The 12,191-nt window shown below is 45.3% G+C and overlaps 2 protein-coding genes across 4 annotated transcripts in view; both read right to left on the bottom strand.

The window, feature by feature from the left end:
• Positions 1 to 688: 688 nt before the first annotated feature.
• rxfp3.3a1 (relaxin family peptide receptor 3.3a1) lies at positions 689 to 2,216 on the bottom strand. Its single transcript, XM_076019607.1, has one exon. It carries the CDS (start codon positions 2,100 to 2,102, stop codon positions 1,113 to 1,115), a length of 990 nt encoding a protein of 329 aa, XP_075875722.1. The 5' UTR covers positions 2,103 to 2,216; the 3' UTR covers positions 689 to 1,112.
• A 676-nt stretch (positions 2,217 to 2,892) lies between these two features.
• The window catches only part of LOC142884107 (E3 SUMO-protein ligase PIAS1-like), a 53,106-nt gene continuing 43,807 nt past the window's right edge, over positions 2,893 to 12,191 (bottom strand). For all 3 annotated transcript variants that reach the window (XM_076019584.1, XM_076019595.1, XM_076019575.1), the window contains 4 exons: positions 11,898 to 12,138; positions 10,465 to 10,604; positions 9,968 to 10,008; positions 2,893 to 7,653 (listed from right to left, as the gene is read on the bottom strand). In XM_076019584.1, coding sequence (XP_075875699.1) covers positions 7,264 to 7,653; positions 9,968 to 10,008; positions 10,465 to 10,604; positions 11,898 to 12,138 — 812 coding nt within the window. In that variant the 3' untranslated portion in view covers positions 2,893 to 7,263. The remainder of the gene's footprint in view (positions 7,654 to 9,967; positions 10,009 to 10,464; positions 10,605 to 11,897; positions 12,139 to 12,191) is intronic.

Below are 12,191 nucleotides of genomic sequence, written 5' to 3' on the forward strand. Positions count from 1 at the left end.
TCAACTAAAGACCTGTCAAGTTGTGACCTTTTCTCCAAAGTAGGCTGGGAAAGTGATTTTACTCCGTCACCAGTAAGTTTTTAATCTCAATTTTACAAACATTCAACATTCAAATAATGTATGTATAACCATTTCATATGTCCCCATGTGAAAAGCCCATCAAAACACAAACACAACGAATGGATTCACATCATCTTTTTTCACCTCTTTCTTTCCATCGTTCCTCACAACTAAATATGTACCGAATGGTTCAGGTGGATAAATTCATGTATTGGCTTATTTTCAATCCTGATCCTACTGAGATCTGTCAACATCGAACATTGTTCACAAACTACATTCACTTCTCCATTTTCACACGTGTCAAATTCAGCACGTGCGAGAGCGCGGGCCCTCCGCCTCTGACATGATCTCTTTTTCCCGGCCAGATGAGAATGCATTTGCATTAAAAACCCATCAGCTGGTGTAATTGTCTACATAAATGCTCTCATCTATTTCAGCTCACGGATCAATCGGACACGTTTGTCTGTTCCATCACTTTTATTCAAATGAGTCCTTCTTATGGCGCTCTGCCTGACACGTGTAATTAAGACTTTGTACATGATGAGTATGTTTTATTCAGGACGTAACATGATGTTGGTACACATTTTTCCCGGACATTTAGAGCATCATCATTAAACTCTCCCTGGCACAACGTGCACTGTAGTTAATATTCATCAGCATCCTGTATCCGGTGGCAAGCATATTCAAAGGCAGGTGAAGGCAAAGTGCGCTCATTGACGCGATATATTGCGACATCTACAGCTGCTCTTTAAAGCGGTGCACGGATGACTGCCATGCGTAATTACGCACGCACACCACAATGTCAAACAAGAAAAATACATCACTGAGGACACTGAACAATAGCCACGGTGCTGCTATGCGTGATTGTTTTTGCACAACAATAGACACCCACAACAGAAGCGCAATTGGCAACATAACAAGCACACAGCAACGGGAAGCACAAGCAAAAATCACCGTTTACAAAAGCTATTCCGCCCGGGACCTGAATCTTTGAACGTGTGCTTTTTCTCCCGCGCGTAATGGTGCCTTCAGACAGCGGTTCCCCACAGCAGCTACCCTCTCCGAACCAGCGCCCTAAGCTTGTTCCTGAAGTCCTTCCTCATTAAGCAGTAGATGATCGGGTTCAGGCAGCTGTTGGTGTGCGCCAGACACACGGTCACCGGAAACACGTAGGTGTGCACGACGTAGTAAGCTCTGTCCCAGTTGGCGACGTTGAGCTTGACCAACACGCTCCACAATGTGATGGCCTGGTTGGGCATCCAGCACAAGAAGAAGGACAACACGACGATGGTGACCGACTTGGTGACCTGGGACCTCCGCCTCGGGTTGCTGGTCCTCATGCTCCGGTTTTGGATGAAGCGCAGCAGCATGATGTAGCTGATGGACACGATGCACATTGGCACCACGAATCCCACCAGGATCTTCTGGATGTGGTAGACGGCCAACCAGTACTGGCCGCCGGGGAACCTCAGCAGACAGAGTTTTTCTCCCGTGACGTTGGTCACGGTGGAGAATATCGGCGTTGGCGCGGTGGCCAGGGTGGCCAGCGTCCAGATGATGGCGCACACCCACTTTGCGGAGCAAGATTTACGCACGGCGCTGTTATTGAGCGCCGATGCGACCGACCAGTAGCGCGTCACACTCATGGCGGTGAGAAAGAAGACGCTGGCGTACATGTTCATGACGGTGACCGACAGAACGATCTTGCACATGGCGTCGCCGAACGGCCAGCTGAAGTCCAGCGCGGTGTCCACGGCCCAGAAGGGCAGCGTGAGCACGAACTGCAGGTCCGTCACCGCCAGGTTGAGCACGAAGAAGTTCACCCTGGACTTCTTCCTCTCCTGTCTGACCCTGGTGAAGAAGAGGACCAGCAGGTTGCCCATCAGCCCCGCGGCGCACACCACGGAGTAAACGACGCAGATGAGGCACCTGAGGACCAGACTGCCATCCGCCGTCAGATTGATGTCCTGCAGGTTACTGAAGACGTCCACCTCCACCAGCGATGACCCGTTCAGAAAAACGCTGTCGTTCTCTGCGTCCATGGCTTCCAAGTTGCTCACACGCTGTTAGAACGGAGAGTTTTGGAATAAAGGTCGACGTTCAGCATCATGTTGGAATGTGGCTGGATCCCCGAGCGTCGCATCAGTGACCGCAGCAGCAGCTACTGCCCCCTCTCATCCGGATCCTGCCCGCCGTCCCGCCCTGTCCCCTCCTCTCCGACAGACCGCATCACTGCCCCTCACCTCCCACAGGCTGTCCTGAGAGTTGGCCTTTTAGGACCTTTTCCCGCCGGATAGGTTAGAAATAATATTATTAGCCCCAGGGAGAAGGCATCATCTCGTAAGCAATTATCGGGGGGGAAAACTCCCAACATAATATATTCATTGCATGTTCATAAGAATGAAGGCTTGTATCTCGAATTATGTTATGTCAAACCGGTAAAGTGAATACTGGGTGCTGAGCGCGAAAGTATTTCTCTGCTGCCATCGTGTGTTCACCTTTAAGTACTGCATGTTGGACTGGTCTGGACCTTACATGAGGGGCGCTTTGGTAGGAATTCCGTCCGCGTTTGAATCCCCCCCCCCCTCACAAACACACACACACACACACACACACACACACACACACACACACACACACTATTTAAACCTTTATTTAATCAAGTTTATTTAATCATCAAGTTATCAAGAACAGTAATGGCCTGAGGAAAAAGGACCTATTGATGTTTTTGGAGCAGTAGCAGCACCCTTTGTGACATCACTGAAGGCCAATTTCGAGAAACGACTGCTTTTACGCAAGCAGTGTCGACACAAATGAGGCAAAACATGGAAATTTAACAGAATGCATTTTTTATTACACCTAAACTTTTCTACATAAACATGGAACATTCAATAAGTAAACAATTTCTTCCGATGCAGGTAATAAATATTTTTTTTTACTTAGTATATTTGTACAAACTGACACTGTGTCTACTGTACACCATTGTCTCCTCTTTCTACTTGAAAAGCCTTTTTTTTTGTTGTTGTTTTAAACTACTGATTGTTCTCAGATCGAAGCCATGAAACAGAACCTGTGAACATTTTAAGGCAGTGAGTGCGCTGACTTTGAGATCTCTTTGCATGTTGAAGACTCTTTCCTGGACCGCACTCTCATTATTATTATTATTATTATTATTATTGTTGTTATTATTATCTTTATCGTTTTAAATAACAGTTCAGCTTTTGTTTTTTTTAAAAAATATATAAATTATTTTCTCCCTCTGAACTGACACACAAAAAAGAATCATACAGACAGACATCAAAAACTCACGTTTGGATCTCATTATTTCACTTTCTCATACAGACACAATATGCACATTGTCGTCTTTTCCCTTTAATCAGCGGTTGAGACATCACAGTAGCTGTGCTGCTTCAGGTGGGGGGGTGGGGTGGGGGTCAGTGGACAATTGGGAAAGCTGACCCCAGCTACTGTTAAAAGTGTACCAGTTCCTTTCACATCATTCCGTGCCTGGTTGTTGGGGCCTGATTTTAAACAGCAACATGTCAAAATCAGCACAAGATTAACACAAGCGCTGTGAAAACAGGTTCTGTTTTTTGTTTTTAAACATGCGCGTTTTCACACCCCTAAGAAAAAAGCTTTCTGTGCTTCCCTGTTTCTGTGTACAATCTGACATTTACCAGCAAAAAAAAAAAAAAAAGAGAGAGTCCAGTTTGAAGAAAAAAAAAAAAAAGACTTAAAATGACAGTTGTCCTTCAGAGGATGTGGAGGACGGCTCCTATTGCGGAACCATGTGGAGTGGGAGGACATATGACCTTTATGGATAATCCCTTATTGTTCTTGGCAACTCCAATTGATCACGGCCTGATGTTTTATCTCACATACACAGATCACCACCGCACCACCTGTATCTCTGGGATAAATTAAATTTTGACAAAAGTCACTTGATCAGCAAGACCAGCATCACAATCATCAGTAAAATAAGCAAATGTATCACTTGGCTCGAAAAGGACAAAACAAAACATACATTTCTATTGTTACACCTGGGTGATTCTGTCAGTGTTAGTTTTCACTGGAACTTTTTGGATCATCAGTTCTACATTGTAAGCTTGGACACTGGGATCCATTAACATCCCTGTCGTCTTCCACTGAGAAAATAATTTATCTTCTGCACATGTCCATTCTTCAGAGGGGAAAACAACAGGGACCCTAGTTTAATACTGTAACCAGATATTTTTTGGCTAAGGTGCTAGGTTCAAAGAGGGTTATTTACCTGCAGGAGTTGAAAAATCCAAAGTACGCACAACTTGTTGCACGGTGTTCTTTGGAAAGGGCTCATTTGTTTTCGTTAAGGCTTTGATGCAATGCAAACATTTCTATTTAACTAGAATAAAGCGTTGGGTTTGGTTTCAGCACACCAACTTTGCTTGTGTAACAAAAACCCTGCAGAAGAAGACATTGTTTGATATGTGGTGGGGTCTTAAGCAGGTGCTGAATTCGACAACAGGACAATGAAAAGGGCCAGCTAAAACTGTTAGCATTCACAGAACAACTAAGAAGTAAGAAGAATGCTAACATAAAACTTTGTGGATGTCAACTATTTGCCAATTTTAATTCTCTTTGTTAAGCCTTTAAGAAAATTGAAATATCAAAACATATTACAAAATTGGCTAATAAAGCCATTATCATTTTTTTTTCACATTTTTAAGGAGATATTTGACACCCTAAAAATATATTTTTCGTGGATTTTCTCGACAACAATGAAAATGTGTAAATTTCCCAAATATTTTACTTTGAAACCACAGACTGTATAAGGAGATCGACAAAAGGTGAGTCTGTTAAAAGTGGAGCCACAGCTTCTATATCACTCCCAGGTGGTCGGTTGCAGTATGTAGAATTAACTCCTTCTTTACAATATCAAATGGAACACTGGCGCAAACCAAAAACAAACAAACAAACAAAAAATCTTCTGTTTCTCCTGTATACATTTTCCAAAAATAGCTTCTATTTGTACTATTTTAACGTTTAAATTGAATAAAATGCCTACAATGATTTGAATCCCACTGCATTAAGGAACCTCGATGCAATATTCAGCTTATTAGACTTCAGAAAATAACCAAAGTTTTCTATGTACAGAACTGGCGGAGCCGTGACAGAGCACTGCGGACGAGCAGGAAGCTGGTGCGTTGTGGTCTACATGCAGCGTAAAAGCATGACCTCTAGTGGTGAAACAGTATCACATATCGTCCCTTTAAATTCAGAGTTGGAATCTCTTTATGCTAACTTGAAGCTGAAATGATTCTCACTGAACTGATGATCCAACACGCATTAATGACCATGACGGACGAGCCTATCAAAAAAAAAGAGGAAAAAAACTACACAAGTGAAATCAATACAACATTTCGTGTCTGGAAGATGGTCTCGAGTTTGTGCCCTTGCTGAAGTTGTTTGTCAGTTCCCGACTAAAAATATGCAGCGGCGTTTCCAGGATAAATAACTAAAAATAGTACCTTTTGAGAAATGACACAATACAAAGGATAATGGAAAAAATGCATATTAAATAAAACTGTATCGCAACAGCTCCCTAGGATGGTAAATCTCAAACAAACGCACATGCGCTCACTCATTCACACACTCACTTGAGGCAATTTAATGCTTTGTATAAAATAATATATATGTATATTTTTATATATACATATATATGTATATGTATAGAAATAAGGATAGAAAATAAATAAAATACTGCACAACACAGGAAATACACAAGACGGTCCGGCTTTCCGGTGGAGAGCCGGGGGTTGGTTCCCATGACAGGATTAAAAAGTGAAGCTGAGAAAGAGACAAAGGAGAGTTGGAGGGAGGCTTGGGTATGTGTGTGTGTGTGTGTGTTTGAAGAGGTCTGGGATCTGCCATTAGTTGCTAAGAGACGGGACAGCGGAGGTGGGGGTTAGCTGTCAGAAGTGATGACCTGGCCGCGGCGGAAATGACGGCCCTCAGGATGTCTGCTGGGTGGAACGGCGGGGTGAAGGTGATGATTAAAGGGGACACTGGGGGACTTTTAAAGAGGCCCAGGCTGCCGCGGAGGGCAGCCCAACGCAGTCACGGGGGGGGAGAAGAAAACGTCTCGACGCGGAAGGATACATTCATGGATAAACTGAAGCCATTATTCCCCCCCAACACACAGCTGAGACACCTTCACAGTGCGGCCTCCGCCTTGGTCACACGTCAGTCTGTCCCAAAAAGAAAGGCCGCTTTCCCCGCCGCCGTTCTCACGGACAGGCCCCCCCCCCCCAAAACGCCCCAAGTCTCCATCTGAAGTGGGAGCGGTGGTTCAGGTGCGGCAGCTGAAGACGTTCCCCTCAGGCTGGAGAGCTCCGCCCACAGGCACTGGATAGAACTTGGTCACGTGGCGTGGCGTGCAACGGGCTACAGCACTGCTGCTACCTCGGCTCCGCTTTCAAATCACGATCCCTTTCTAACAGTCAAGCACAAGCACTCTGTCAAATTACAGGTACAGTATGTCATATTTGGTGTCACGCGAGAAATACAGTCTCTTTCCTTCTCGCTGGAGAACCCTTAAATTTGGCAATTTATAAATAGTCTGGTTCTAAATGCTGTAAGCTCAGTGTCTCGCCACTGACGAGATTCTTCAAGACTGAGAAAGGTGACGGGAGAAGCGGATCTAAAAGTGAGGAAAGAGGAAAGAGCCATGGCAACAGGCGTGTAGGGAAGAAGGAGAAGAAGAAGAAGAAGAAGAAGAAGAAGAAGAAGAACCTCCTCTGTCAAAGCAGCTCACTAGACCCAAAAAGTCCCGGTTTTACATATAAAAAGTAAAAGGAAAATAGATTTTGTTCTCTGTACACGGTGCCGCTCGTCGTCTTTGTATAAAAGAGCCGTCGTCCTCGTCCGGGTCTCTGTCGGGGCAGCGTCTTTGCCCTCAGTGTTCAAACACGCTGGGCAGCTTTCTGACCTGGGATCAGGACACAAGCTTGGTGCCCACAGGTGCTCCACTCCCTCCCCACCCCCAACTGCTCTCAGGTCAGTCTAGCGAAGGAAAAAAAAAACAAAGCCGCCGCCGGGTCTCCTTGAACACGGCTGGAGTCCCACAGCTCCGGCGGCGACCCGGGACCCGTCTAGTTCCTGGGTCAAAACCTTACCCTGCGGTCAGCTGCGCACTGCCGCTGGACCCAAGGCCAAGTCTTTGGGTCAGTCCAACGATATGACGTCGGGTATCCCCCCGTAAATAGCTGCCACGGCGGCCTCTGCGCTGCTCCGGCTGGCCGCCGCCGCCGCCGCCGCCGCCACGACCCCGTGGTGCGCGTGCGAGGAGTGGAGCGTCGAGTGCGTGTGGACGTCCCGGAGGCTGGCGGCCGACACCAGGCTGCCGCCGCCGCCCGAGCCATTCACCCCGTTGGTGGGCACGCTGAGCGAGGTGGCCGAGGACGCCGAATGGTTGAGGTACAGCTGGGAGGAGGAGGAAGAGGAAGAGGAGGAGGACGGGGCGCTGTAGGGCAGGAAGCGGTTGAGGAGCAGCTCGTGGTCGTCGGTGGCCGAGGCGGCGGCGGCGGCGGCTGCCGCCATCACCATATTGTAATGCTGAAACACAGGACAGGGCATCGTTGTCAGGTGAGGATGAGCGGTGGTGGTGGTGGTGGTTTGGGGGACGAAGGCCAAATACCAATTCTGATTTCTAGCACTCGGGAAAGCGTTCCAGAACTCAGGGTGGTGATCCGTTTATTTCAAGGCAGAACTCAGCGGCGTCAACATTTAAATCGCTCGTTTTCTGAGAACCTGGACTCTTGTGTCATGTTTAATGAGTGACACATCTGAGGTGTCTGATAAGAGTTTAAATGGCTGTAAGTCATTTTGATAAACGTTCCAGCAATGGCTCTTGATCTAGACAGTCACCTTAACAGTCAAGGTGCATGAAGAGGGTTTTTTTTTGTTTTTAAGAGTACTTAAAGGGTTTTTTTTTTTTTTTTCAATGCAGCAAAGAGCTACCAAGGTAAAGACAAAGCAAAATGTGCTCTGCTGTACAAAAGAGGATTAGGGCCACAAGAAGTAAAAAGAAAAGAAAAAAATTTACTGGAGGGAGATTTTCATTTTGACTTTTAAGTTAAAATTTCGGGAATAAAGTCAAAATTTCATGAGAAAAGTCCACGTAAAAAAGACGAAATTTCGGGAATAAAGTTGACGCAAATAAAGTGGAAATTGGCGAGTAGACTGGATGGATGGTGGATTAACTAAGTTACTCACGATTAAAAGTAAACTGCCAAAAACAGGCGTATGTAAGGTTCACCCACAGTAATCAGGAAGCTGGCGAAAGTGGAAGTACTCCACTAGAGTTGCCTGCAGAGGCTTTCGACTTTATTCTCAACATTTTGGCTTTTACGTCAACTTTATTCTCGAAATTTCGACTTACTCTCGATTGTAAACTTAACTTAATTTTTTTCTCTTCTTGTGGCCCTAATCCTCTTTCGTACAGCTTTGGCTGCGGGCTAATGGAATGAATAATAAATGACCTTTCAGAAGCACATTGTAATAATAACAGAGTTAATGAGGGCAAGTCCAGGTGGAGACAGGACGCTAACAGAACAATATTTTCTATTTAACAACCACACACATGAATTGTGTTACAGCAGCGACCCGCCTTAAGTTAACGTTCAGCTGTTGAGAAAGAAAGAGCCAAACTCTGTCAGGGCTGCGTTTCCTCCTCACTGACTGTGCCCTCCTCTCGCTCACAACTTATTAAAGGAAAAAAAAAAAAAATGCTCTATTAAAAAATTCAACAGCAGCTTCTCTCCTGAGGAGACGTCCCTGATGTGGCTCTGAAAACAGCCCGCAGCCTTTTCTGATGTCTGTCATGTTTGCGGAATCGGAGATCATGAAGCTCTGAGAAACTGCAGCTGTTAGCAAACATAATAAAGACTTTCTCTCACTCTCACTTTGGACCTCAATTTAAAATGTTTTAGTGACATACGATTTTACTTTATTTGGATGTATTGGACTTAAATAACATTTTAAGTTTGTTGTTCTTTTAAAAAAAAATGTATTCCGCAGTTCAAAATAAATCATCCAATTTCAAAATAAAATTCAAATGTCAATCTAAAGGCAAATCGCAAGCAAATACACAAACATCTGGCCAGAAAACAGATTTTCCTCTCCAACAGCCAGTTTAAGGCCAACTTTAGATTTTCTTTGTGTGTATATTCCCAGAAGTGCATGCTGCTGTCCTTTACTTTATCAGAATGATGCTCATCAGTATATTATAAATAATTCAATGTAAAAAAATTAAAAATAAAACATCTCTCCACTGCTTTCATAAAAAAGGACAATTTATCCCTGTAAGATCATATTTACTTACTGTATTTTTTAAACATATGACATTTGAAATTCATTGAAGAAACATTGCAATAATCCTCAGTGTAGCTGACAGTGTCCCAGTGCATCATCAACGTCATTTCCATAATCCACTCTGTCTGGACTGCAGCAGCGGCAACGTTTTAGCTCCTGCCATAAAACCACCTGGCAGTAAAACCACTTGGCAATTTGGTGGAAAAGTCATAATGTCACCATTCCCAGCTGTGTGTGAATTCAACCCACCATTAGCCGATTAGCTGGCCACCATCATTTATCAAATTACATCTTCAGGAGGTAGGAAAAAAAGCGATGACATTTATGGCTCTGGCCGTCAGTGAGTCAGAGTGACTGTGTCCCAGCAGGTCGGCTGACATTTGGACAAGCAGGTTCAAAAATAAAAGTTTTATTTGATTTTTTTCTTCCTTTTTTCGTCAATGTAGCTTTAATGTAATATGAAGAACATCTTTGCGCCTTCGTGTTTTTCTGGAAGATAACAGCGGGATAATTTGTGTGATAATGAACTCTTAAGAATGAGACATGACGTGCGTACCTGATGATTGTCGCCTTGAAGAAAGGAGAAGAAGTTTAACTCTGGAAATCAGAACAGACACAATCAGCGATGAAACCACAAAAACAAAAAACAAACACAAACTTGAATCAAGATGAAGCCACTCAGACTCATGACAGTGCGCAGGTCTCACTGTAAACCCAGCAAGAAATGCTGTTTAGCTTCCGTCTCTCTGAATCACTGTGTGACACGATCACTCCTTACATATTTGAAGACTAGGTTGTACACAAGCACATTTGATGTGACTCCTTTAGCCTAATTTCAACTTTTCGCCTCAAAAATTAAAAGTTTTGTTTTAAAGTCCAGTCTGAATTTTCCTTCATTTTCTTTCCTGGCAGTCAAGGATTCCTGGAGAGAACACCAGTCTAATTCAACATAATAAAAAAAACAGTTTTGAAACAATCTTGGCTGTGCAGTATGCGCTGACATCGAAACCTGCACACAAGGGAGTTATCTTGAGCGCTGGCAGGCCTGGTTACCTGACAGCTCGTTGGGGGTGTGGTAGTACGGCCTGTAGTCCTGGATGAGCGGCGGGACCGGAGGGATGTAGCTGGTGTCCACGGGAGGCATGCTGGGAGTTCGGCTGATAGGGGAGGCCTGGTGGTGCAGGTTCAACACCCTGAGGGGAGACGCAAGCGAGGGGGAGGGGCTTCAGTCTTCAGCTTTTGAAACATTTGAAACCAAACGCACACGCAGAGGAAAATTAAAGCTACACTTCCTTATTGGCAGAGAGGTAAAAAAAAACAAAAAAAAAACGATCTACACAAAAAAAAGAGAAATTCTTAACGACTAAAGAACCTGATTTTTGATGATTTGATTTTGATCAACCACAGATATGAGCCAAGCCGCTGGAGACACTCAGTTAAGACATTGGTGAGGCAGCCAGGGGTTCAGGATGACAGCTTTACTGCTCGTTTACAACCATATGGGACTAAATACAGCTAAAAGCCCAGTTGAGTCAAGTGTCAATAAGAAAAACAAAAAATCCTAAACTGAGTGGTCTATTCTCTCTGGAAAGTGTGTGTTGGAGCATCACCACAAGTCTAAAACAATAGCCGCGTTCAGATTGCCAGCCAAGATCCGATTGTTAGCCATCCAGATTGAACCCGGATGGCTCTTTTGTAGTCTGAACAGTCACAAACCCCATGAAATCTGATTATTGCAAAGCGGATTGAAACCACCTTCGGGAGGTAGTTTCAAATCGGATTTGGACAGATGCGTCTCAGTGTGAACAGCTCCAATTACACCGATGGGTTTTGACTGTCTGTGACATCACTTTACACGTTGCGAGATCCAATGCGCCACACCAGGGGGCACCATTCCGGGTGCGGAGCTGTAACGTAATGGAGCAGACAGAAGAAGTACAGCAGTCCCTGGACAGAGGAGGAAACTCATTGGCTCATCAGTGTGTGGGGAGATACTGTAGCTCCATTCAAGCCAAGCTCCAGGACAGGTATTGCAACAAGTGCCGCTGTCGCAATGATATGACGTCACACACTACACACACTGGACGACGCCTCCACTCCGACGTCGTTGCTACAGCAATCTGTCAGATGGGTCAATAATGTGGCCCAGTCTGAACAGAGCCACATCCCATTTGGCCATTTGCTGATTTGAGAAGGAATCCGATTTGAATCAGATTCGCCTGCAGTCTGAACGCAGCCTTAGTAGATCTGACTCCTTCAGTAGATTCACTTCCTTTAGCAGCTTTTCAAAATCACAGTCGTTCTTTTTCATTAAACCCACGCTGGGTTGATTCATCATGCAGGAAACGGCTTCATTTTTTTGTTTCGTTTTTATTCGTCCGACTGAACCAGGATTGCAACTGCATAAAAACAAAACGGACAAAAAAAAAAACGGAACGGCCCAAGCGGGATGGTAAAACAAGCCTCATTTCCGCAACGGATCTGACCCTTTGTTGATGATGGGCGGTGAGGTCGGCGACATGGAGGGACAGGCTCTTTTGGCCGGAGGAGGCAGAACCGCTGGTGGCGGCGCCGGCAGAGGAGGCGCTGGCGCCGGCGACGACGACTCCTGTCCTTCATCGTCCGAAGAGCTGTCCAGCGTCAGGTCGATGACCTCCACCTTCTTGCCACCGCCACCGGATGAAGAGGATCCGTGCTGATCCGGGGAGGCCTGCGTCCGACACACACCTGCAGGGTGGCAGAGTGGTCGCGCTTGATGCCAATCTAGTAACCTGGGCCGC

Source organism: Nelusetta ayraudi, unplaced genomic scaffold (genome assembly GCF_046127955.1).
Source record: "Nelusetta ayraudi isolate G7.1 ecotype Tasmania unplaced genomic scaffold, CSIRO-AGI_Nayr_v1 ptg000002l, whole genome shotgun sequence".
Taxonomy (NCBI): domain Eukaryota; kingdom Metazoa; phylum Chordata; class Actinopteri; order Tetraodontiformes; family Monacanthidae; genus Nelusetta; species Nelusetta ayraudi.